The sequence below is a fragment of the Adiantum capillus-veneris genome, chromosome 8, assembly GCF_014529385.1.
Source record: "Adiantum capillus-veneris isolate H3 chromosome 8, ASM1452938v2, whole genome shotgun sequence".
Lineage (NCBI taxonomy): Eukaryota > Viridiplantae > Streptophyta > Polypodiopsida > Polypodiales > Pteridaceae > Adiantum > Adiantum capillus-veneris.
Genome location: NC_140938.1, coordinates 22983316 through 23008703, shown reverse-complemented (window position 1 = coordinate 23008703; position 25388 = coordinate 22983316). Strand labels below are relative to the sequence as shown.

Below are 25388 nucleotides of genomic sequence, written 5' to 3'. Positions count from 1 at the left end.
ACTTTGAAGCTCCAAGGGATTTTAATGGGTTTTGAAGCTCGAAGGTTTTCAACTATCATGCATCGAAACCCTTGGGAATTCCATTGAGAACTCTTATTGCACTTGAACGCCAAATCAATTACATCTTGAGTAAATTCCTTGACCTCAACCACAATCTGCGAGAACACCCTCCTGCACACAAGGAAAGCTAAATGTCAACCTCATCAAAAGCTGCAGAAAATACTGTCAAAAGTATTGGCTTAGTTTATGCATCAATTCTTGCTTTTGTCTTGTGGCCTGGAAAACTTATGGAGGTCGCCATCTCATATTTTTTTTGCTTGAGTTGTTCTTCCACACAATCCCATGCAAACTTAAAAGTTAAAGTTAACTTCAAAGACTTAAAGTTAAGCTCAAAGAGGTATTTCAGGTCAGCCATCCATTTCATCTTCAAGCTTAATAACCTTTAACGAAGACAAACACCTTTTCAATATCCTCAACACTTTGGCTTTGGACACAATTAGTAAGCCTTTCACCCCTTGGTCGGCACCGCTACAAACACAACCGTAAAAATCACATACTCCGCCCTTCATTAAGAATTCTTGGGCCGCCAACCTTCAAAAAGAAAATCTTTGGCCGTCTTTCGAGATTGTTGATTGCCATTGCTTTTGAGATATGGGAGATCGGGCGCCACGAAATTCAACCGGCTCGCTAACGCACCATCGAACCACTCTCTTTTCTAACAATTTCTTAGCGCATCGCCATTTCGGACTAAACGCCACCCCAAATTCTCAGCTAAGTACATTTCATTTATGTTATTTATTTTATTCTCTTTTACTTATTTCGCATAATGCATCTGTAAGATATCATCAAATAGCCCTTTTAAACATTATTATTTATTTTAAAAAATTATTTTTTTTAAAAAAGAAAAAAATATAAAAATATAAAAAGCATGCAATCATGGCACACATTCCGTAAACACCTACGATTGCGGAACAACTTCAAAATTTGCAACAGTCCCTCACATATGAACGCATGCGAAGGCAAGAACTTGAAGATAAATTATTGCATTCTGCACGCACTGAATCTGCACCGGCACCCAAGAAAAAAAAAATTAGCAGAAAAGCCTTCACTTTTAAGGATTTTGATGGCACTAAAGATGCTAGCACGGTTCTAGCATGGGTTAGTCAACTAGATGACTATTTTCATGATAAAGACTTTCCCGAGCGTGAAATGGTAAAGTGTGCATCAAATCATCTCACTAGCAGCGCTGCATTGTGGTGGAACGCCACCAAACAACATGGAAGAAGACCACGCACCTGGAATGCATTTAAAAAAGTGTTTTTACCCCAATTTTTGCCCACACAGTACGAAGCTAAAGCACGATGTCAGTGGGATTTAATTCGACAGGGTAGAAATGAAGATGTACAGGGTTACACTAACCGTTTTTGGAATTGTCCAATTCAATTGCAAGCTATTGAACATGTTAGTCTCGTAGGAAATTGAAGCGAAAGTACATATCAGGCTTGGCACTACAAATTAGTGCTGAGGTAGATATGTTCGAACCAGATTCTCTGTCAAAGGCTATTAATTTGGCTCTCAACTCAGAAAAGAAGAAAGGTGGACATTCCTCTCACACTGATCAACCTGCTAACACTAACCGCAACAAGAGACCTCCTTTCTCTACTAACCTTGACAGAAACAAACACCAAAGCCGTACTTTTTTCAAAAGACGTAGATTCGACAATCCTCCTACAACTGCTCAACCTCATACGAGCAATAACAACAACAACACCCAGCAACGAGGCAACCAAAATTCTTTCAACCAACGTTCTCCTCCAAATTCTAATGGTAACAAAAAGGTGAAGTGTTTTAAATGCTTTCAGTATGGTCACTATGCAGATAAGTGTCCAAATGGTCATGCTAAGGGCAATGGTCAATCCAATGGCCATTCCAATGGAGTCAACAGAAATTCAAGTCAAAAACCCTTCAGCAACGACCTCCCCAACGGAGCTACTCTTAACTTCATCGAAGATGCCACACCCGACGACAATGAAATGGAAGCTAACTACAGTGAGGGATATGATCCTGATTATGATAACGTTGACAACCCATCCTCAGGTACTCCTATATCTCCTCACACTTTGTTTAAAGTGCAAGGCACTGTTAAGGGTGAAAGTGTCACCATTTTGTTAGATGATGGTAGTAGCCATGATTTCATTTCCACACGATTGGCACAACAACTATCACTCTCTGAAACTTCATCACCTCACAAGATCAAAACATTTTTAAATAATCAACGTTTTAATTGTTAAACTCAAGTCACTGTTGAAATTTGCATTGGTGAATTCACACAAGCACGCACATTTTTGGTAGCACCATTGCATGGTCTTGATATGATTTTGGGAATGCCATTTCGTCATGAATTTGACCCGTTGATTAATTATAAAACACGTACAATGTCTCTCACTCATAATAATAAAAATTTCTCCATCCAAGCAACACTGGCACATCAAAAATTTCCACTCCTCTCTCACACTCAAGCCAAACGAGCAATTCGAAAACAGGGGAAAACATATCTAGTATTAGTAAATCAAATTTCTGTTGAAACTGAAACTTCACGTAACTCCACACACGATGAATTTCTCTCACAATTTAAAGATTGTTTCATGCATGATCTGCCACCTGGAATTCCACCATCACGTCCAGAAGACCACAAAATTGACATTATACCGGGTAGTGAACCTCCTTGTAGAGCACCTTATCGTGTAAATCCTACCGCACACAGGGAAATACAAACTCAAATCACTGATTTACTTGACCGAGGCCTAATCCGACCTAGTAGTTCACCATACGGAGCTCCAGTACTTCTTGTCAAGAAGAAAAATGGAACCTTTCGTATGTGTATCGACTACATGGCTTTAAACAAGATCGCCATTAAGAATAGGTTTCCTATTCCTAGAGTGGATGATCTATTAGACAAATTGAAAGGGGCAAACATATATAGCAAAATTGACCTCAAATCAGGGTACCATCAAGTTAAAATGTTTGAACATGATGTCTACAAAACTGCTTTCAGAACACAAACTGGACACTATGAATTTCTTGTCATGCCATTTGGTTTGACAAATGCACCAGCCACATTTACACACATGATGAATCGAATTTTCAGTGACCATCAAGATTTTGGGATTGTATTTTTTGATGACATTTTCGTATTCAGTAAATCTGAAGAAGAGCATAAACAACATTTAACACGTGTATTTGATCTGCTTGCACAAAATCGCTTGTATTTGAATCGTGAAAAGAGTTCATTTTTTCAATCTGAAATTGAATATTTGGGACACATTGTATGAGGTATGGGAATACATGTCGATCCAAAGAAAATCGAAGCCATTCAATCATGGCCTAGACCCAAAAACTTGCATGAGCTACGATCTTTTATCGGACTTTGTAGCTATTACAGGAAATTTTGCTTACAAATCACATTATTTGACTCTCTTGTTGAAGAAAAACACGCCTTATGAATGGACTGATTTGTAAGAAAGCTCATTTAATGCACTTAAACATGCTTTGACTAATGCACCTGTATTGCAATTGCCTGATTTTGAAAGACCCTTCTTTGTGGTAGTCACTGATGCTAGTGGAAAAGGTATCGGTGCAGTCCTTATGCAAGATAATCATCCAATTGCTTTCGAAAGTCGTAAATTCAAACCGTCTGAAGCAAAGTTTAGTACTTATGATAAAGAGTTGACTGCTGTGGTACATGCATTGAAAATTTGAAAACATTATCTAGTGGGTACTGACTTGATCATTAAAACTGATCAACAAAGTATCAAATATTTACTTTCTCAGCCCTTAATAGATGATAGACATATTAAGTGGGCCGCTTTTATTCAAAGTTTTCAGCCCAACATTCAATACCAACCTAGTAAAGAAAACATTGTAGCTGATGCTTTGAGCAGAAGACCCTCACTTAATCATCTATCAACCATTACGAGAACTTCATTTGACACTATGCCTAACACTTATGCACATGATGATGACTTCAAAACGACATGGTTGCACATGCTTGATAATTCTGTACACACATTTCTTGAATACACTATTCAAGAGAACTTCCTTTATTTCAAAGAAAAATTGTGTGTGACTAAACCTTTTCGTACATTAATTATTGAAGAATTGCACAAGCCACCTTATGTTGGACATAGAGGATTTGCAGCAACTTTTCAAAATTTATGTCGTGATTTCTATTGGCCTACTATGAGAATGGATGTTAAACAGTATGTTTCAACTTGTTTGATTTGTCAAAAAATCAAAGCAGCTAACAGGTAAGAAATTGGGACTTTTGCACCCTCTCCCCATTCCTGAAAGACCTTGGGAGCATATTTCAATGGATTTTGTTACTGGTTTCCCACTCACAATGCACAAACATGACATGATATGGACTATTATTGACCGTTTCTCTAAACAAGAATATTTCATTCCTTGTAAGAAAACACTCACAGCACATCAAGCTGCACTTTTGTTTCTTAAGACTGTTCTTCCACATCATGGTTTGCCTAAAGTGATTATTTCTGATCGAGATTCAAAATTTTGTAGTGCTTTTTGGACTACTGTGTTTGAAAATTTTGGCACTACACTTGACTTCACTTATGCATTTCATCCTGAATCCAATGGTCAAACAGAAGTCACCAACCGCATAATTATTGACTCGTTAAAGGCTTATGTTTCTTCTCAACCTAAGAAATGGTATGATTACCTATATATCTTGCAATTTTCATACAACACCACTCACACAGCCACCGGTAAGTCTCCATTTGAAATTATATATGGTCACTCTCTTTCTACTCCTGCTTCACGTCTTTTTAATGTTGTGACTGCCGCTGATGATTTCACTACCGACTTTCATGATATTTATGCAAGTGTGCATTCTGCCATTAAACACTCACAAGAACTTTACACCAAGCATGCTAACAAGAACCGCAAGGCACACCAATTCAAAGAAGATGATCATGTTTTACTTTGAATCGAAAAACGAAGGATCAAAAGTGTTGATACTAACGTCTTTGTTAAGCTTGCTCCTCGTTTTTATGGACCTTTCAAAATTTCAGTTGTCATTAACGATGTTTCTTTCCGTTTAGAACCACCTGCACATTGGCACATTCACAATGCCTTTCACATTAGTCTTTTACGCCCATTCCGAGGACCCCTATCTACACACCACATTTATGAAGATCCACCTTCACTTGTAGACCAAGAAGAGCAACTCATCCCTGACAAAATAGTTGACCATGAGACCACCACTACACGCACTGGAATGGTTTATAATTGTTACCTTTTGACTTTCAAGGGCCACCCTAGAGAGGATGCCAAATGGATGCCTGAAAAGTTTTTTCGCAACTTTCCCGACCTTCTCCACACTTTCCATCACTCACGGTCCAGTTGATTTCTCTATTGAGAAACTGAGGACAGTTGCTATCCCTGGTGGGAGGGATGTTACGAGATTGGGCACCCTCCTGTTGTAGTGGTTAGTTGCAATTGGAATAGTTGGCGTAATGATTAATTATGTGCTGTCTATTTATTTTACTAATTGAGTTGATGATGATTTTGTAGAGTGGAATGCGGGGAGTTGATGAAGAGGCGATGGAAATTACTCTTGGCCATTTTATATTTGCACAGTATCTTAGAACATCTTTTCAATAAGCCACTATGGCTCTGTCAATAGTTGTAGTGGGAACTCCCCTTATGGGTCATGCAAGAACTAATGAGCTTCACTCATTTACAAAAGTGAAGTGGTTGTAAAAAGAGGGGCCTCAATTTTTGGCACCTTAAACTCAAAAATAATATATTAAATACCAACTCCACAAGAGAGGTGTTGGGGCTAGATTTAGGCCTTTCTCTTGCAGATTCTCTTCTCTACTCTATTATGCTATGGTTATTTTGTTGTGTATTCTCTAATCTAGTCTCCATCTTTTACACATCTCTTACACTCTCTTACAAGCATGTCTATGTCAATTCTATGTTTACTGTGTGTGTGTGTGTGTGTGTGTGCGCGTGTGTGTGTGTGTGTGTGTGTGTGTGTGTGTGTGTGTGTGTGTGTGTGTGTGTGTGTGTGTGTGTGTGTGTGTGTGTGTGTGTGTGTGATAGTCTAGGTGTGAGTGTGTGTGCTTGGAAATTGGAAGAAGAGGTGGACAGGTTGATAGTGATGCTTGGAAGCTTGTGTTAAATTGTTTAAGCGGTCGATCTCCCCCTCTTCTCCCAACATTTATATACGTTATATTTTCTCTTTTACATGGCAAGGTCAATGGTTATATTTCATGGCCAAGGGTGGAAGCCCACCCTTGCTCCCAACATTTTTGCAGCCATGTTATGTGCTAAATTGGTTTTGCAAAATTGGATGTGCATCACCCTGAGTTGGGTGGAATGCTTACCCATGTGATGAGATTGGATCATGGTTTATAGTATTGGATTGGATCATAGAATGGTTTTGATGGTTTATGATGGATGTGTAAGGGTGGAGACCCTGCACACTCTAACTACTTGGAAAAGATTGTTTGTGCATATGGAAGAGCTATTGTGATTAGACTCATGTGTTATGTTTCTCATGGCAGCATTGCTCCAAGATCACCTACATCGCTTAGCCGTAGAAAAAAGGATCGATGACCTAGGGCTTTGCTGGATTGGGGGTGTTTCCTAGGTCTTCTTTTGTTATAGGCTCATCTACATGGTTAGTGCGTCGGGGGTATAATGAATTACATTGCTAACACATCAGGGATCTTGCCTTGGCTTTGCCTAAACACCCAATCTTGGGCATCGAAGAGGCGTGGCATCTAAACCGATATGATTGGTGTTTTTTTCTCTTTTGAGAAAACAACTAAATTGGATTAAAGAAAAAGGAAAAAAGGTACAAGGACCCTTGAGGAAGGACATGAGCAATCCTGGTCTACAGAGGAGAGACCAAGGGGCAAGGAAAAGATTACAAAGAGAAATGGAAGGAAAAAAAAAGTGGTACTAGCATACATTCTCTCAACTTTTGCCATCTCAAATACTTTTGTAAAACTTTTACATCAACTGAATCTGCTTTGGATACATGTCTAATCATTTCCTCCATAATAGCTTTGAAATTGACAGTAAAAGAGCCCGCAGAAGAGGAGAATGTACCACCACAAATGGCTTTATTCCTTTCCACCCATATTTGCCATGGATATGCACCCCTTAAACATATCCACAAAGGGATATTAGTAAAGCTGCATTCCCCTATTAAAATAAACCTCCAAGAGAGTTTTGACTTATCAACAGCACAAGCTTGTTGCATCACATTTTTGAATCAAAAGCTATATTTACATGTGATGAGAAGGTGGGACAAGGATTCTTCTTGAGCAATGTATCTTTTACATCTCCCATCAGCAATACCCAATTTCTTTGCTTTCAACCCTATCCATAGGCCTTGGTAGATGATAGGCCACAACAAACAATTATGCTTGATGGACAATCGAAAGGCCCAAATGCATTGAAATTTGTAGGATCATTGTTTGGCACTCCAAGAGCGCTTCCATCTGTTGTTAAGCTTACACGGCAATCGTGGGTCCATTAGTGAAGTTGAACCTTTTGAGTGGTAGATGTCACTACAAGACTTTGAAAGGATGCTCTGATGATCCCTATAAATGCATTGCAGTACATCCTTCACTCCGAGGATTCTGTTGTAGACCAAATTAGCATGTCCATGGGAAATCCTAAACTGTTGCATCATCTGCTCAACTACGATCCAATCCCCATCCTTGTACACATCTTTCTAGCTTCTTAGACCATCCTTGAAATAATGGTGAGATTTCCTTGATAGGTGCCACCCATTTGTCTTTGAGAGCCAACCATACCAAATGGAATCATGCAGCCACACAGAAGGGCAGAGGGTCCAGTCTTGAGGGGGCCTCCAGCCAGCTTTCTTATTAGCCTAGGCTTTCCAAAACCTACAAATCAGTACAGAACCCCTAAGGGAGAAGTCAGCATTAGAAATAAGAAGATCTTCAAGTGAAAGTCATTTCCAATCTTTGTACTCCTTGAGGTAAAACTTGGAGGTGTTCCTTTTGATGAGCAAAGCCCGGTAATCTAAGGAGGATACTGCTCTTAAAACCCATTTACTAGCTAGCTTGCATGAAAGTTCTTGCAGGTTGAGAATGCCCAAACCCCCTTTCTCTTTGCCACTGCAACAAATTTTCCATGATACCTTTAGTAGTTTTCCACCATAATCAGAGCGTCCCCATAAATCCCTTCTTGCCAGTGAAAACAATTTGTTTAACTGATATTGAGAAGGCATCCAACGTGCTAAAAAAATACACAACAGAAGACAACATGTGATGGTTTAGCACAAAAACTCTGGCTATCAAACTTGTTTGATGGTTATGCCACAAATAAGGTTTTCTCTTGAATTTGTTCAATACCCACTCCCACCTTTGATTGAAGGAGACTTTAAATCCCATGGGGATACCAAGAAGCCTGAAAAATTGACCATCCTCAATAGGTTTACTGCCTGCTGATATTTAACCAAATCTGGGCAAGGGCCCTTGAACACTTTGAATCCAGTTTTGGAGTGATTTATAATTGATCCGCTGACCAAGAAAAATATCCTCAAACTTTCCCAAAAGTTCTCAACAGACTAAGGTTCATTACTTACCAAAGCATTGGTGTCATCTGTCGCAAATTGTTGTAGGCATAGATGCTATTCTATCCCATCAATCTATATCCCTTTTAGCTTCCCTTTGGCCATCAAGTCTTTTACGAACCAACCTAGAGCATCTGCATATATGGCCATAGAGTAGAGGAGACAAAGGACAACCCTGTCTAATTGATTTACACAGAGGAATAGCATCAACCAAAGAGGCATTAACTGAACTTTTAGCTAAAGGATTCCCAAACAATAAATGAACAAAACTGATAAATTTCTTTCCCAGCCCCTCGAGACACAGTCAGTGGCCAAACATCCTGACAAAATGGGAGATTCTGTAGGGCTAGCTCAACAAATTATCAGTATCGAATATATCCCCCCCCCCCCCCCCCCCCCCCCCCACACACACACACACACTAGACCCCTTCGCCCCTATGCCTTACTTCAAACGCCCTTCTTGTCTGTTTCTGGGCCACATTCACAAGTGCTCATAGCCCCTCCTACAAGGAGGATCTAAGGATCTAATTATGTCACCAAGTCCTTCAGTCTAATATTGATTTCTATTGAAGGTTGCGGCTCCTTTGTGCCTGCAAAGAAGGTTGAATGGCCAATTCCCTGCTATTGTTATCTCTCTGGTCACAACCATATTATGTCATCAAGTCTCCAACGCCCTCAATATCATCTCTTCCCCCATTCAAGACCCTCAATGTGCTCATCGTTCAGTAAGACCATAGGACCCTCAATCTTTGTCTCATATAGGCCTTGATGGTTATATGTGGAGGTCGTTGCATCTAGATGAAGAGAGTTGCATGTCTTGCCAAAAGAGCTGTCTAGGGCTGCTAGGCCACACACACACCCAAGGATTGCACAGAGAGAGAGAGAGAGAGAGAGAGAGAGAGAGAGAGAGAGAGAGCCTAGTACATTTCCTACATGGATGCATGAACTACCAATGCTACATGTAGATGGATCAAAATACAAGTCTAGATACCACTGTTGATGAGAACATTTTTAAAAAATCATATTCATCATAATTACATTTAGAAAAAAGGCTCTCGGGCATGTTGGAGAATCCGGATAGATGCTAAAAGGGTTCGCGACCCTTTCTGGCAGCTGTTTGGCTTCTCCAACATGCCATGGAGACATTTTTAAAAATATAAATGTGAGGAAGTTTTAACAGTTTGTCAAATTTATGTAAAATAAATAAATAAATAGAGTAGCACAGTGCTCGAACTCGTCGATGACAGCGATAGTGCTGCTCTATGTTGGAACTAGTCCGCGCTGGCATGCACTGGTTTCACGAATGTTGCTAAAGCCTATTTTTTATATTTTTTTAAAGGCGCGGACTAGTTTCATGAAGGTTGCTAAGGCCTTTTTTTTATTAAAAAAAATTCTTCTCTCTCTCTCTCTCTCTCTCTCTCTCTCTCTCTCTCTCCCCCCTATGCCGTTTTAGCCCCTCCATGGAAATTTCAGAAGTAGCATAACTCGAGCTTTGTGTGAAGGTTTTGGGAGCATGCGCTTTTGGTGCCATGTTATCTAGATTGAGGACCCATATGCAACATGTTGGAATTGGTCCGCACCGGCACAGAATGGTTTCAACATGTTTTAAAGGGTTGGAAAGGGACAACAAAATGCCAGAGAGTAGCGTTGTAATTGTACACACCTAATATACTTGGATGCGGGTCAACAACACAATGGGATGGTTGAGCGAGCTTCGTAGAGCAAAGAAGGGGCTGTCGACCTGAGCTGTATATAATAAACTGTATAACTAAAAGAGCAGGCGGGCTCTTACTCTCTTTTGTCTCCATGGTTTGGTTGGCCTGCATGCATCCCACACATACTATACTCTATAGTAAGATGTCAAGTGACAACATCCCAATCAAGATCGGCCTTATGCACGGGAAGAAAGCGGTCGTTGGCACCAAGCATGAGATTGTTCAATCTCAGGAATTCACAACCCAATGATGATGTGTGCCCCGTGTTTGCATGCTCCAGCTCCAGCTATAGCCGACACTCGGAGGATTTTGCACGCTCGAGCATTGGCCTACACTCTCGAACGATGTGAGGTAGATTGTGGATGCCCAAGAAGATGTAGCGAAGAAGAAGTAAGAGAAATAGTCAACGTCCAACATGATCGAAGGAGGAAAGTAGTTGGGAGCAACAACACGAGATTATCCAATCTTAGGAACTCACAACCCAATGATGGCTTGTGCCCCATGAGGAGCTTGCACTCTCCTCTAGCCCAGATCCAAACAATGCAAGGGAGATTGTTGACGCACGACAAGATGCATAGAAGAAGTTTATGATATCTACCAACCTGTCATGCATGTGACCACCCCTATAGTACCGCCTCAACAGAGAGGCCATGTTTTTTGATGGCATGGACTTGAGTTCAGCTTTGCTAGGAACAAACTCCGCTGCATGGCTAGCTACCTAGAGGCTCATGTATCTGAATACGTCCATTCAACTAGGTTGCCCTTTATTTCTGAGTGAACCTTCTAGTTATGGATGGGGCTTTTCATAGGACTATGGGAAGGCACTCTAAGGTCAACAACTAGGAAATATTTAAGCTAAGCAAGATGAAGAGACTCGATGAGAGATGAAGTGAGATGGGAGAGAAGCATTGAGAGATGGGGGAGCATTACTTTTGAGATGCTATCACAATTTGATAACTCAAGCATTAATGGTATGGAACAAAGATTTGATGGGCATTCTTAAACATAAATTGTGACTTGTAGTAGTGAATTATTTACATGTGTGGCATGCTTCAATAGGTGTTGCAACCACTTGTGATGTGTTAATGTAGATTGTAGCGATATCCTGAGGACAAAGCTTCCCAATGAAACTCAATGAAGGGGTCAATTGGCATGAGCCCCTTAGAAAGGATTGATTGGTCTAGAGTTTGGCAAAGTGGTTTGTGTCCATTGTCATCAAATGCTAGAATGCATTAGTGCCTGTGTTGCATTCATGTACTAATGCATCCCATTAGAGAAAAATATTGTCACAAGGTTATCACAAACATCTTGCATCTATGGGTCAATATTGAAACTCAAGTGTAAGAGTCGATATCCCTACCTGCAAAGTGTTCTTTTTGTTGGTCAATGGGTATTGGAAAAGATGTTTTCAAGATCTCTACAATGGGCTCTGAAAGTGGGGTGGGCTTGGTTAACTGTATGCATCCTAGAGGAAACATGCAAGATATGTGGGTGCATTTTGATCATGTACATCGAGTAGAAGGATGGCCGACTATGTCAGCCCATGTTTATGATCCTTATATTCGAGAGCTTCTAACTTTGGCTATATGTGATTTTACAGTGGAGATTAAACATTCTCATTAACAAGAATATAGTGATAGACTTCGTACGTACCCGAGTGGTCACATAGATTTTCTTGATGTTTGTTAGTTCTAACCTTTTTTGGTGTTTTTTACGCATCCATAATCAACTGCTTTATATGTACTTCTATGACTTGGGATTTTGTTAAGGCCTCAACATGTAAGGAGATTTGAGATTTTGAAGCCTCCGTTGCTTTGTGTTAATTTTAGATGTATGACCCTTTTGTGCTAAGGTGTTGGTCAAATCTAGCATTCCATGATTATTTTCTTCAATATACCTTGGAAATTGGCTCAAAAATAGGCTTCTCTCAATTTTCTTTGCTCGTTGATTGGAAAGCCTCACTGGTACTATATGTGTAGTTTGTGGTGCCCCATTGCTAATCTTTATCAAGTTCAATGGTGTAATCTTTGGTGCATTTGGATTATTAGGGCATTGGGCAATCAAATGATCTATGTCACAACGATTACAGGTGAGTATTGGCATTGCCGATGTGCTCCCTTGACTTGTTTGCACTAGTGAAACATTCCTTTGCATTTGAATAGGGCACTCAGTTGTGGTCCACCACATTTGTAGCATTGAAGAGGCGTTCTCCTGGCAATGATGTTGATGTTTTGGCCTCTTGTTGCAAGAGCATTAGCTTGATATACAGGCTTGACTTGTCCCCAATGGTCCCCCATGAAGTATTGGGGACACTCCTCAAGAGTATCTACTCCGTAGGTGATACCCGAGTCTATGTCATCTTCGCAGCACAAATAAGTACTAGATGTTTCATAACCTACTTGGTTCATAGGGGTAACTCTCGGATCTGGAGGATACAGCCCTAGCATTGGAGGGGATAATGGCATGGTTTGGACAACATTTTGTGTTCTAAGGACCATATGTTGTGAGGGTTTCTCAATAGGCAAGGTAGGCTTTAATGCAGGAACTGGAGGTGAGTCTGTCCAGGCTAAGGGTGGTCTATTTTCCATTATGCATTTAAGCACTAGGAAATCCTTAGCTTGATGTTCATACCTACCACACACATTGAAAGTCCCATTTAACTTTACTCTAAAGGTAGGGCATTCACTGGTGCTATGTGGTCTCAAGAAAACAGAGCACCATTGTTGCCCCCTTCTTGGATACATATGATTATTTTGGGGAGTACGATTACCCCTAAGGATTTCTTGGATATCCTTGGTGAGATCAGCCAAAGTCATTTCAAATATTTTTGGCTCTTTCACACGATTGGCTTTAGGGTCACCAACTCATGCCCAATTGCTTGTGAGCTGGTAGCTTTTGGCTCGATAGACACTCTTTCTCCTTCAATCATTAGGTTGTCTTCCAATTGGATTGCATTGGTGATGACTGCTTCCCAAGTAGTGATACCTCTAATGACTAGGCCATTATAGATATCCTCATGTCATAGTCCCCTAAATGAATCTATCGAGCAGTTGGTGGTTATTGTTAAAATGATCATTTGGATTACAACGATAATTAAAATGCTTCAAGCAACTAATAAAGTCTCTCACTGGCGATGGAACTGCAAAACGCTAAGGGCTGAATTGCAATTCATTGTTTTTTCCCACCTCACGTCGATTGGCCGGCCGCTAAGTGCACGGTCCGCTCTCAATGAGTGAAAAGAGGCACAAGGGGAGGTTGGACAAGCCCTTCTTTCTTGGGTTTCTTGTCACTCTTCAAAAACAAGATTAGGAATGGACACGCCCAAGAGGACTTGGGTTACGTGCAACCGTAACAAGCAAAACAAATTCTGTGGTTCTTTCCTTGAGTGATACAGAACACTGTCAAAGCTCTGATACCAATGTAAGGTGCAACGAAAGTGAATGTTGAACTTTGCTTAAGATGAGTGCTCCGAATTATGCTCAATGTTCCTTTTACTTACGAAAGGGAGAGCCTTTCGTTCCTTTAATGGGAGAGTGCAAGTGATCACAAACAAAGTGGATAAACACTATGAATGAAGGTGCTGAGACTGAGAGATAGAGAGAGAAGAATACGACACCAGAATGTTGTCAAACCCTCCTCCGAAGCCCCTCTCTCTATGGCGAGAGCGGTCTACTATTGATTGCACAAATCTCTAGAATGCTTGGACTTACCGACGATGTCGACGACGATGAGAACAACGACAAGACGACTGAAATCTGAAAATACTAAGGCTAAAATCTACAAATATTTATCTGCTAAATTTTGACTCTATGTCGGTGATGATGTCGATGACGACGATGCGATGATGATGCGTTGAAACGCAGATGTTGAAATCTGTGTTTTTCGGACTGAAACTGTAAACTACGCTGGATCTGACCTTGCAACGAGGATCTATTGCGAGAAGGTGAGATCTACGAGGTTCGCGGGTTCTACTGGCGGAAACTGATTGCTGAAAACTAAAAACTAAAAATGCTGGTCTACTTGTTGATATTGTCACGATGGAACTGCAAAACGCTAAGGGCTGAACTGCAATCCAAAAACTCTAGGCTGAATTCTGCTTCCTGCGATGAAAATCTGCTAACGTTGGGAATCTACTGTCTACTGGGGTCGCCGGGGCTGATCTGCTGTACAAAATGCCAAGGCTGATCTGTCTTGCAAAAACGCTAGCTTCTCAAATTGGGCTGAAAACACTAGGTCAGTTGCGAGGGTTTGTCTTGCTGAGAAGTTGCATGTTGAGCAAGTGCTCTTGCTGCCTCTTTTGCCAGAAATGCTAGCGCTAGGTTTTCTTATATACAAACTTAGTCAAATTGCCCTACCCAGTTCCCAACAAAAGTCACTTAATAATAAGTGAAAAATATCAAGAATAAGAAAAATAGGTCTTTGCACTGTAAAAATGCTCCTGATAGGTTTTGATGAAAATCTAATGTTCATGCTGTGTGCAACCAGAGGATATGCATTTAATCTAAGTGTCTGGACATGCACAGTCTGCGAACACTCACAAAAGTGCCAGATCACTTCCTATTCTAAATTGACTTGATTGAATTGAACCCTGGTCATGCTATAGGGTTGAATGTGTCACATGACAAGTCCACATGTGGAACCATTCTACATTTGGATGCCATTCTTGTCTAAACGGAAAATTGTGTTTGATTTTGCACATCTAAATCCCAATACCAATCATAATACAATGTCGTACAAAGTTTGCAAAGAATTGGAAAAGCCTAATTTAACTCCCATAAGACGTTGATTTCCTAAATTTTCTTCTCAAAAGATCCCAATGCTTAGGATCTATTATTTTGAAAGTCAGATTTCATGGCCAATCAATGTATTGTACGTTTTGTGTTTGGCTAACTTGGGTGATAAATCCAAAGTTACCATCTTAGGCTGGCTTTGGATATGTGTAACTAATTAGCAAGATAACAAAAAGTTTAGCACATAGTCTATGAAGATAAACTTCAAAATCCTTAGAGAAGAAATGTGTACAAAGGAACCCAAAAGAGTTCAAGAAGTTCTACCTTTTTGGGAAGCTTCTTCAAAGGCCATGACAACTCCCAAAGCAAAAACAAAACCACCTACAAAGAGAAAGTCACAATCAAGTGACCAATGAAGAGAGGGGAGACAACTATTGCAAAAGAGAGATCTAAGCTGCATGCACGAGTAGAATAGAAGTGGAGAAATCTTTTCAGCCAATGCAAGGCTACAGAAGGATGTGATTGCTAAATGGTTACAATGATCAAGATTTGTATCTGAGACCCTCGACAAAAATGTGATTGATCAATGACTGATGTCTTTGTAGAAGTGTTGGATTGGTAGAGTCTGGTGCATGAGTACATAGATTCAATGTCTACTGAAGAATTTTTTTGTCATTTGACTGTTTTGTAAGTGTAATAAAGGACGATTACAATTCTTTCAAGAGGGAGAAATGTCACGGAAGTGATGAGGTGGCATGACCAACTGGAAGAGAGGCAAGAAAAGTTAATCATCCAGATTAGTCATGCAGTTTATTTTCTACTTTGTGCAATGCTTCTTGCATGTTCATAACCTTCTTGTTTCTTTTTTATTGTTTGGTGCACGACAATAAGGTTAAGCTAGACGAGTTGGGACATATTTAATATTTATGTCTCTCTCGCTCATGCAGGTAGGGGTCGTGCACATGAGAGAGTCTAGATGGCATGTGAGGAGCACAATTTTGGCTCGAGTGTTATAACCTCTTTTAATAAAGGCCCTTGATAAATTAAGAGTTAAGAGTATTGCTCACTTATGGTGTACTTGTGAAGACCCTCAACACTAAGTAACACCCATATTTAAGAGGGAGAGGCAATGGGATCAAAGGCTTTCTGCTCACGCGCGAAAAGCAGAGAAGATCGCAGCCGCAAAATCAAATAAAAAAATAAACTTGGACATGCACTAAACCTGGACAGCCTAGATAATGCATTTCAACTTATAATATAAGGTTGTAAAAACGGCTATAGGTACACAATGCATGCGCGGGTGAGGTGGTTAGCCTATGTGACCCTAAACTCAGACAACCAAGTTTTGGGTTCAAATCGCCCTGTTGTGCCTCATTTTTTCCGTTGGCCATGTTTAATACGCCTCGTTTTTTTGGCGACGCGTCTCGTTTTTCCCACTGGCAAGGTTTAGTACGCCTCGAGATCCCACCCCCACAACCCCGACCGTTGATAACATTACCCCTCCCCGCATTAAATACAGGTGTCACTTAGTGCCAAGGCGTGAAGACCCATAGCAATTAATGTGTCCCACTAAATCTGACCATGAGTTTACACCCTAGCATGCACTATGCCTATGCGCTACCACTATGTCAAGGAGAGGCTCTCGGCCGGAGAGATCAACTTGGCTTATGTGCCAACACAGGACAACCTTGCTACGTCCACGAGGCATTCATAGTGCAAGTGAAGATCATTCACTACATGGCGTCCTACTCCCCATTTAAGCAATCCACAATACTAGAGGAGAATTTGCCAATTTGAAACAAATTAATAACAGCAACCAATCTCCTTCATGAGTAGTACTGCATCGGGGCAACAATATTGTACTTGGCAAGGTATATTTATTCTTGTAGAGGAGGAATTTGCGTTCTTGGCATGTTGCTGGTTGCAATTGTATCAGTTGTCAGGTAAAGCGCGGGTGGTATTCCTCCAGAAGCCCGTCTCACAATGTCACCGCTTTGAATGTTCTCAAGGTCTCTGAACCCACCACTATACATATACATGCGATTACCATGCACGCCCGCACCGTAATCATAGCGTTGATGCTGAGCGGGACTTGCAGTGGTGGAGAAGGAGGCAAGCGGCAATTCCACCCAAGAACCACCCACCGTGCAAACCCATTGGTTGCTGTAGCGTGCCTCAAAGTAGTCATTTCCATTCGCACCAAAATTCTCCACAAATGAATAGAGTCCCGTTAGCAAGGCGCCCCCGGTCTTGGCCTTGTCCCATTGCGCAATCAGCTTCCAAGTGCCTGATTCTGGCGTATAGAAATAACCAGTGTAGATAGTATGGTCACCAGAAGCAAGTGCATGCACAAGGAGTCTATAGGTGGTCTCAGCCTTCCATGTGAATTTCCAGTAGCTCTGCCCACCAAAGCCTTCATTCCCAAAAGACCCACTATGCACATCACTTCCCTTCTTTACAAGAGTTACAGCATAGTCGGCGGGAATTTCGGTAGGATCATCAGTGTTGTAGTTGCTCCAGATCGAGAATAGCACCCTTCTTTTCTGTGGCAGAGTTCACCTATAACGTACACTCATGATTAAGAACTTCTATAACAAGCTGAAGACTCAAAGACACATTCAAACACCAAATTTGCAATTTGCCATTGATGGTTTCAAGGGGCCGTTGTTATGTTCATTCTCAAGTTACAATTAAAAAGAAAAAAGAAAAAAAGATGCGATATATTATACCTGGATGCCAAAGTAGCCCCCATCAAAGCCATTGCTCATGAAATAAGCGTTCAAGGGATCTGAGCCCAGAGGAACAGAGATCTCATTATAGAACCAGGCAGCATCAGTCGCAGCGACATTGGCATCGGCCTTGTAAGTGAGGTGGGTGGACGGAGCGCCGCGGTACTGGCTCTCATTGAACTTCAAGCCCGGCGCAGCAGCAGGCCCCGACAGCACCAATGCCTCCACATCAGGTAAGTAGGTTCCGTTCTTGGTGACTGCCCTTATCTCTATGAAATGATACTCACCCGCCACGTCGGCCACATGAAAGGTGCCTGCCTTCAGGGTTGCGACGGTGGAAGAGACGGGTACCTGCACGTCAAGCGCCTCACCAGCGCCATTGAGCAGCAGCTGCAGCGTGGCGTGTTGCTATTGCTGGGCGCCTTTGCCCTCACTGCCACCGTCAGCTCACCGGTGGCCTTGGGGCAGAAGAAGACACGCGTGAAGCCCTGCGTGTCCAGCCACCCCCATAGCCCGGACGAAGAGATGCTGCCATAGCCGTTCACCTTCTCCTCCGGGTACACATACCCGTTGCTAAAAACTGTTACTGTGCTCGCCATGTGGGGAGAGAGGGAGAGAGAGAGAGGGGAAGGTGCAGGTGGAGGCGGACTGAACACGCAAAAGAAGGAAGTTGGCCGCCCGTTTTAATGCCAGGGCCGCAGTTAAAAATGGACATACTACCGCTCTGTTTATAGCATGATGTATCCTAATTACCCCTCCATGTCGGGGTCCCTTAGACTCAGGCTTAGAGGGCGTTCAGACTGCCGCCCAAAAAATGCCTTGCAGGTTCGTGTGTCCTTTGTGGCATGATCTACTCAAAAACGTCGCGTGTCTGGACCTACCCATCAACGGGCGGCCTCATACCTCCGGAACAGAATGGTGTCCATAAATGCCAAACGTGGGGAAGCTTTGTACCGTTGACACCTCACGCAAGAAGTCAAACGGCGTAGCCACGAGGACACAACCAATTTGATGTACACCTTCCTCACAATTTTAAAATACATCTTTTAAATGGATAGTGTGAATCGAGTATGCAAAAGGAAAGGTTGTCGTCGTGCGCTCTTGTGCGCAGTTTGAACCCACCCTTAGGGTGCATTCACAAATGTCCATGGACGTTTACGATGCCCAAATTTTGTGTCCAGCCTCTTAAACTCAATATTCGTAGCCCCACGCTGCATGGACATTTTTCAAAAAAACACTTTTCCTTGCTGATTTGATGCATGTGGAGATGTCCGCACGCTCAGAGCTTGGGGGGGAGGGGGATGCCGCCCGAGAATTGCTTAGTTTGGGCATTGAATCAGTTGTCAGCTTGCTGTCATCCCTCTTGTGTGTGAAGCACTTCGTCAAATATTTGGTGAGGAGACACTTTTCTATTGGACGAGAGCTTGTTGTGGAGTTTTTCCACGGACGTTTGTGGCCGGCCACCTTCGACAGCCTCTCTCTTGGTGAGCAGCTGCATAGAAAGCACACATTAGCATCGACGATGTGGGCAACAAGTGAAAGGCACATATAGGAGGGAAGTGATCGCATGCATGGTAGGAGAGGGAAAAGGAGATGTTTCTAGCCAACCAAGCTTGCAACTTGCACAGCTTCGTTCCATAGGCATCCTCTCTCTCTCTCTCTCTCTCTCTCTCTCTCTCTCTCTCTCTCTCTCTCTCTCTCTCTCTCTCTCTCAAAATTCATGCGTTGTCTCGTCTCATTTGCTTGTTCATGTGTTGCCGTTTCACACAATGCACATTGGTTGGACTCATTAGCATTTGACATGTGTCTCGGAGGGAGGGGGCCCTTGAACGAGAGCCGTAGATTGTGGCAAAGTAATCTCGGGCGCAACAAAGTAATCTCGAGCACCCGAGATTACTTCGCGGTCGACCCTCGAACCCTTGATCTCACCTTTGCAACTCCCATGTCCTATTCACGAGCACCCGCGTGTTTATTGTGATGGTATAGGCCCGAGATTACTCTTATATCAAACGTGACCAAAAGTAATCTCGGATATTATTTTTTATACCCGAGATTATTTTTTGTGATGCCGACAAGATCTACAACGCTCGATGCTTTCACCATAGATCCCATGCTCCCATGCCCGCGTCATATAGTCATGAGGGGGGGTTTAGGGGGGGGGGGGGGGTTGGGAATCCCTCTCCCCATTATATATATTATAGATTAATGTTTCCTTAAGGAGGCATTGATGGAAGCGATGGCTTGGTTTTTTTGCTTGTCAAAACAAGCCATAGAGGGGGGTAACGCAAAAAGGAGGGTAACTCGTTTGGATTACCCGCTCCCCCCTCCACTACCTGTAGTTGCTAAACAGCTTTTTAACCACTCTTAGCTTGCGCACATGCAGGGTCCCGCCCAGTCTCAGTAGCCCGAATCAACCATCGGCCGATATCACCCACTTTGCGCACATGCCATGGCGGCAGCAGCAACACCGGCCTGCCATTGGTCGCTATTGTGCGCACATGGAAGCTAAGCAGCATGCGGTGAGTTAGATGACGTGGCGCAGACCATGTTGCAGAGTTTGGACGCATGTTGCGGGCGTCATCTATCATCTTTAGGCAGCCACCGCTTTGCTACCGTTGCAAACGGCTAGGGGAGGGCACGCACTTTCTGACGAAAGCGGTAGAGAAACGTTCAAGAAGCGATCTGCCTACAGTCCAAAAAAGTGACGGAGTAGCATGGAATTTGCATCGGCCGAGATGTTGTGGCTGGTGCATGTGCGCACCCTATCCCTTGGCACCAGTGTTTGGGAAAAGTGTGCCTTTGAGCCAGTTCAAGATCGAACATGGCTACTTGAGACAATAGGGGAAAAAAAAAAATATGAGAACATTTGGCAAGAAATAGTGTAAAAATGCCGAAAAATAGTGCAATATCTCTTGTTTAGGATTTCCTTAAAGGAATTTATGTATGTTTGGAAAATAGAAATTTATCGAACACTTGTCACTATGTTCTTGGCACGTGTACGCGAAGCCTCACGCATCCAATCAATACTTCATTCCATCTCCATGTGGGCCCTGGGCCTGGGGGTATCACAAAAACAACACTTCAAAGAGTGTGTCCGTAAAGTGGGCCACAAAAAGAACATGTGGGGTATCATGAAAACAACACGTCAATGAGAGTGTGTGTCCTTAAAATGGACCATATAAAGACGAAGGTATTCCATGTCGTCTCATCCTCTAATAAGGCTTGCCCCCTTTAACATGTGAGTCTGATTGTCTGACCTTCAAGTGGGCCATAAAAAGACACTATGTTGGCCCGATTTTGCAAGCAGGTCACATTAAGGGGTATCTTGGCAGATGCCTTGTGAAAAATGAAGGCAAGCACGAAGATCATGGCGAAAAGGCGGGCATGGAAAGTGGAAGAGAGAGAGAGGAGAGAGGGACAGGATGCCATGTGGGACGGCGACGGGTAAAAAATTTTTCATTCTTGTTAGTGCAGGCCCGCAGGGACGCAGAGGCGGCAGCGGACGCATGAGGCGGCAGGAGCCAGCGATGGCCACGAGCTGCAGGTGCTAGAGGCGCCACGAGCCAGCGATGGCCACGAGCTACAGGTGCAAGAGGACGAGACAGACGCAGTCCAGCGGACGAGGAGGTAGAGGCAAACACAGGGAGCTCTCTCTCTCTCTCTCTCTCTCTCTCTCTCTCTCTCTCTCTCTGGCGCCAATGATCAGGCTGCTCAGACGATGCTCATGAGTTCGCCATCGTGATGGAGCGTTTGACAGCTATGGCCTAGCTCAGGTCTCATTTGAGGTTTATTTCCATCGCGATCTGTAGGTACTCCACTCTCTAGCAATAGCTACTACAAGTACTATCCTGCAGGTGTGGGCAGCCTAGATGATCAAGGGAAAGAGATGGCGGGCTATGTGTACGAGCAGGAGCTGGAACAGGCGTTGCGTGAGAACGGGGTCGACAGCCACTTTTAGCTTTGAGATTGTAAAAAGATGTGGAATCTTACAGCTTAATTAATTAATTGGGTGTACAAACGACCCAGTATAACCCAGTAGATATTAGACAACTCATACCACTTTAAAGCGAGCGCATCTCTAAGAGCTAGCTCACATGGGTTGAAAATGTTGGCAATCACACCACTTTAAAGAGAGCGCATCTCTAAGAGCTAGCTCACATGGGTGTGTGATTGCCAAAATGTTCGCAAGAGGCAACCGCATGAGAGGAGGTGTAAGTCATGAGTGTTTGCTTTAAAAAGCTAACCTTTTCTAAAAAAGTAAATAGAAAATTGGCTTTATCTTTCAAAGTGGGCAAAACTTATCCTACTTACCTTGGAGTAGAAATGTAACCAATTGCCAACTAGTTGCCAAAAATTTTTGGAAAACTTTCCACGTAGACGAAAAAAAATTGTAACTTGTTGCCAACTAGCTACAAACCAAGGGCTCACGTGAACTAGCTCTAAGATTTTTAACATGTGACCTTGAAGTGGGCCATAAAAGGACAAAGGTGAGCTAATTGTGGACTCGAAAGTACAATTTTAAAAAAACGAATTTTTTTTTTTTTGGCAATGCTCACATTTGTGACTTATATTTATATTAAAAAATCCACCATAAATTACATTTTTGTCCTATGCTCAGACCGTGTCATAGGATCCTACATCATAGACTGTCTAAAACATAAGATTCGGATGGGAGATCTCCCCATCTACATAGCGTACAAAGTCACAAAAAAGCACACTTGCATGGATGTCACCATGCATGCAGCCCCAGCCATAGGATACACAAGTATGGCCTTCGGCCGTCTCTCTCTCTCCCCCTCTCTCCCTCTTTCGCATGCAAAGGGGCTTTTTTTAAAGTTTTGGACTTTAGCCTTCAGGTCGCAGATTGCGACACGTGTAAAGGGCTCCTGCTTCCGCCATATTATGTTAGTAGATGCATGGCTCCCTAAGCATCTATCATCCACACCCACAACATAATAATTCCGCAAAAGCTTCACACCATTATGAAGACCTTAGATCATCCACATAGAGCTGCCACCAAGTAAGGACTCTACCAACATTCCTTAAATGTCTCCACACGAACCATCTCAAAATATGCTTGAACAAAGCTGAAGGGACTCATTCAAGCCAAGCCACTAGTGAGCCCAATGCCTGCACACCTCCAAGGACTTCAGTATCCAACCATTGTAGAGGCTTCCACAATAGGCGACGACGACCAACAAACCACACTATTCCAATTGAATCAGTCCCCTTCATAGTGAGTAGCATTGTACTAACCAATCTAAAAAATTTAAATGAAAGAGCCATGCTTACAACCGGAGCCAAGGCATCCAACCATCGGCATAAGACAAGCAAATAGGGACGCCACCTCATCGTGTTTACCAACCACATCACAATCATTTACATTAAGTACTACATAGACCAAAAGGAAACAGGGGCGAACCACCTCAACTGCCCACAGGAGAGAAAACACTTGCCACATGCCCTATCTCCACAAGGAAGAACACACAATTCAAAGCATAAGTTTGCAAGATTGGCAGAGCCCGTAAGTCTCCATCACTGATCGATGACGACCATCATCAAAAAGGAAGAAGCCACCGTAAGGCAACACCTCACCAGCACGGCCAACATCTAAAACTATACAATGACCACCACAAGCCGAGAGCAAGGAAGTTGGGCTACTAGCACATGAACTACTAGGAAGCAGGATTTTGAAGGGGAGCCACACACCATCAGAAGACAATCTCGTTGTTGCTACCATGTCGAGCCAGGTCTTCCATACCTTGCCAAGCATGTCAGAGAGCACCCATAAACATTGGTCTTCATTTCCCTCCCATAAAGGAGGTGGGAGGAAGGACTCTCACGGTGCTGAAAAATTTTGGGGACATAACGAAAGACATCACTAAACTAGGGGGCACAATTGGAGGCCCCTCCATCCTTGCGCCACAATCCAACCATCCACCACACTCTGCACCACAACTCATGAGAACCAAGTCTCTGAAGCAGCCCCTGCCTTCGATCACCCACACCCTTTATAGTGCTCGCAAGTTGAGCAAGTCCTCCTAAGAGGCAGGTCCACATCACCATCGCAAACCCTAGTCCACTCTTCTATATAAAGCTTAAAGGCATTATTTTCTTTTAAACCAAGTTGGTGTGTGGAAAACAATGGGTTAAGGTCAATAACTTGTCGTCTCATTTTCTAAATGTTGAATGTTAATTTAAACCAAGACTCGTGCAAGGCCATAGGAGTATGGTTGAACCCTTCGATGAAAGCTCTACACTAATAATGCATGTTTTTTAACGAAATCTAAGCAAAGTAGTAAAGAGTAATGTACACGTAAACATAGCAAAGTTCAAATAAGTGCTACAATCATATGAAATTTATAAAAGTGACTCTTATTAGTTTTATTAGTTTGCTTAAAATAAAATACATCAATTGAAAGATGCCTTCAAAATTCCATCTACCCTTATCGCTTAGCCCTCATTTCCTACTCATGTCACCAAAATCTTCTCTCATTTGTGTGTTGCCCTTTCCTACCTTGTGACGCGTCCTTGCGAGCCTGCAAATTTATCTTTCCTGTGAGCTTGCACCTAAGCTTTCCCCGCCATTCATGGATTTTTACCTACAGAGCCGTCTCTCCACGTCATCTCCACTATGCCTATGTCAAGGAAGGATGAGAGAGAGAGAGAGAGAGAGAGAGAGAGAGAGGTCCTTTATTGGGAGGCATGGTCTCCATGTGTCCTACCTCCCCCTTCTCAATCCTCTACTTCTAAATCTCCTCGGGCATCTTCTTGTCATCTCCACTAATGGGCCATTTTTTATTTTTTTCTAGTCGGTACTCCTTACTTACAAATGGCTTATATATTATGAAGGGCCCCACTTAAATAATAAGATAAATGGTGCACATTGCACCTGATCATTTCGAAACAAAATAAAATAAAAAGACATATTTTTTTTTAAAAGATTATTTAATGCTTTTGTATTATGATAAAAGATAGATTTAATAAGCATAGAAAATAATACAATAATTTAGTAAAGTAAATTTTATTTAAATCCTTAAAAAGAGAGGACCGTTTATCATTACCTCACATAGTATTCGGGAAAATCTTTTTGCATAAGCGATGAGTTTCTTGCTTATAGAGATGCAAACTCAAAATACTAGTAGAAAGTTTCAAATTTGCAAGATGTTTGAAGTATTTTCTAGTTTATTTATTGGGTTTTTTTCCCTTTACCGCCCTTTGCAATTGGCTAATCTTGATTTTCAATTAGATCAAAGCTAAGCTCAAGCACACCTTTCTCGAACACTAATCTTCACATCATAGGATCAAACTCTTATGAATGTATTGTCTAATCTTTTGATCTTTGAAGTCTTTTTCAAGCATGCCAAAAAAAAAGGTAAATGCAGTTTTGGACAATAACTTTCTATTCATAAGTTTTAGCTTTCTATTCACAAGACTTTTGAGACCCTTAGGGGACACTGGTCTTCCAAAGAAATTTGAACTACCTTCATCCTAAGGTCTTGAGCAGGCTAGAAATCTTCTATCTATACTATACATAATGCAGCTTAAAAATTTCAAGCAACAAGAAGGCCTCCAC

General features: G+C 42.2%; 1 protein-coding gene, 1 long non-coding RNA gene and 1 pseudogene across 2 annotated transcripts; 1 reads left to right on the top strand and 2 right to left on the bottom strand.

The window, feature by feature from the left end:
- Window positions 1–16960: 16960 nt before the first annotated feature.
- On the bottom strand, window positions 16961–18117 carry LOC147451803 (uncharacterized). Its single transcript, XM_086519176.1, has 3 exons — window positions 18100–18117; window positions 17813–18034; window positions 16961–17626 (listed from the first exon to the last, which is right to left on the bottom strand). The coding sequence occupies exons 1-3, from the start codon at window positions 18115–18117 to the stop codon at window positions 16961–16963; spliced, it is 906 nt and encodes a 301-aa protein (XP_086375302.1).
- On the bottom strand, window positions 17507–18471 carry LOC147451802 (uncharacterized). The gene is made up of 2 exons (XR_015188984.1): window positions 17813–18471; window positions 17507–17642 (listed from the first exon to the last, which is right to left on the bottom strand). It is a non-coding gene; the product is annotated as an uncharacterized LOC147451802 (long non-coding RNA).
- Window positions 18472–19079: 608 nt separating this feature from the next.
- The window catches only part of LOC147451801 (uncharacterized), a 24883-nt pseudogene continuing 18574 nt past the window's right edge, over window positions 19080–25388 (top strand).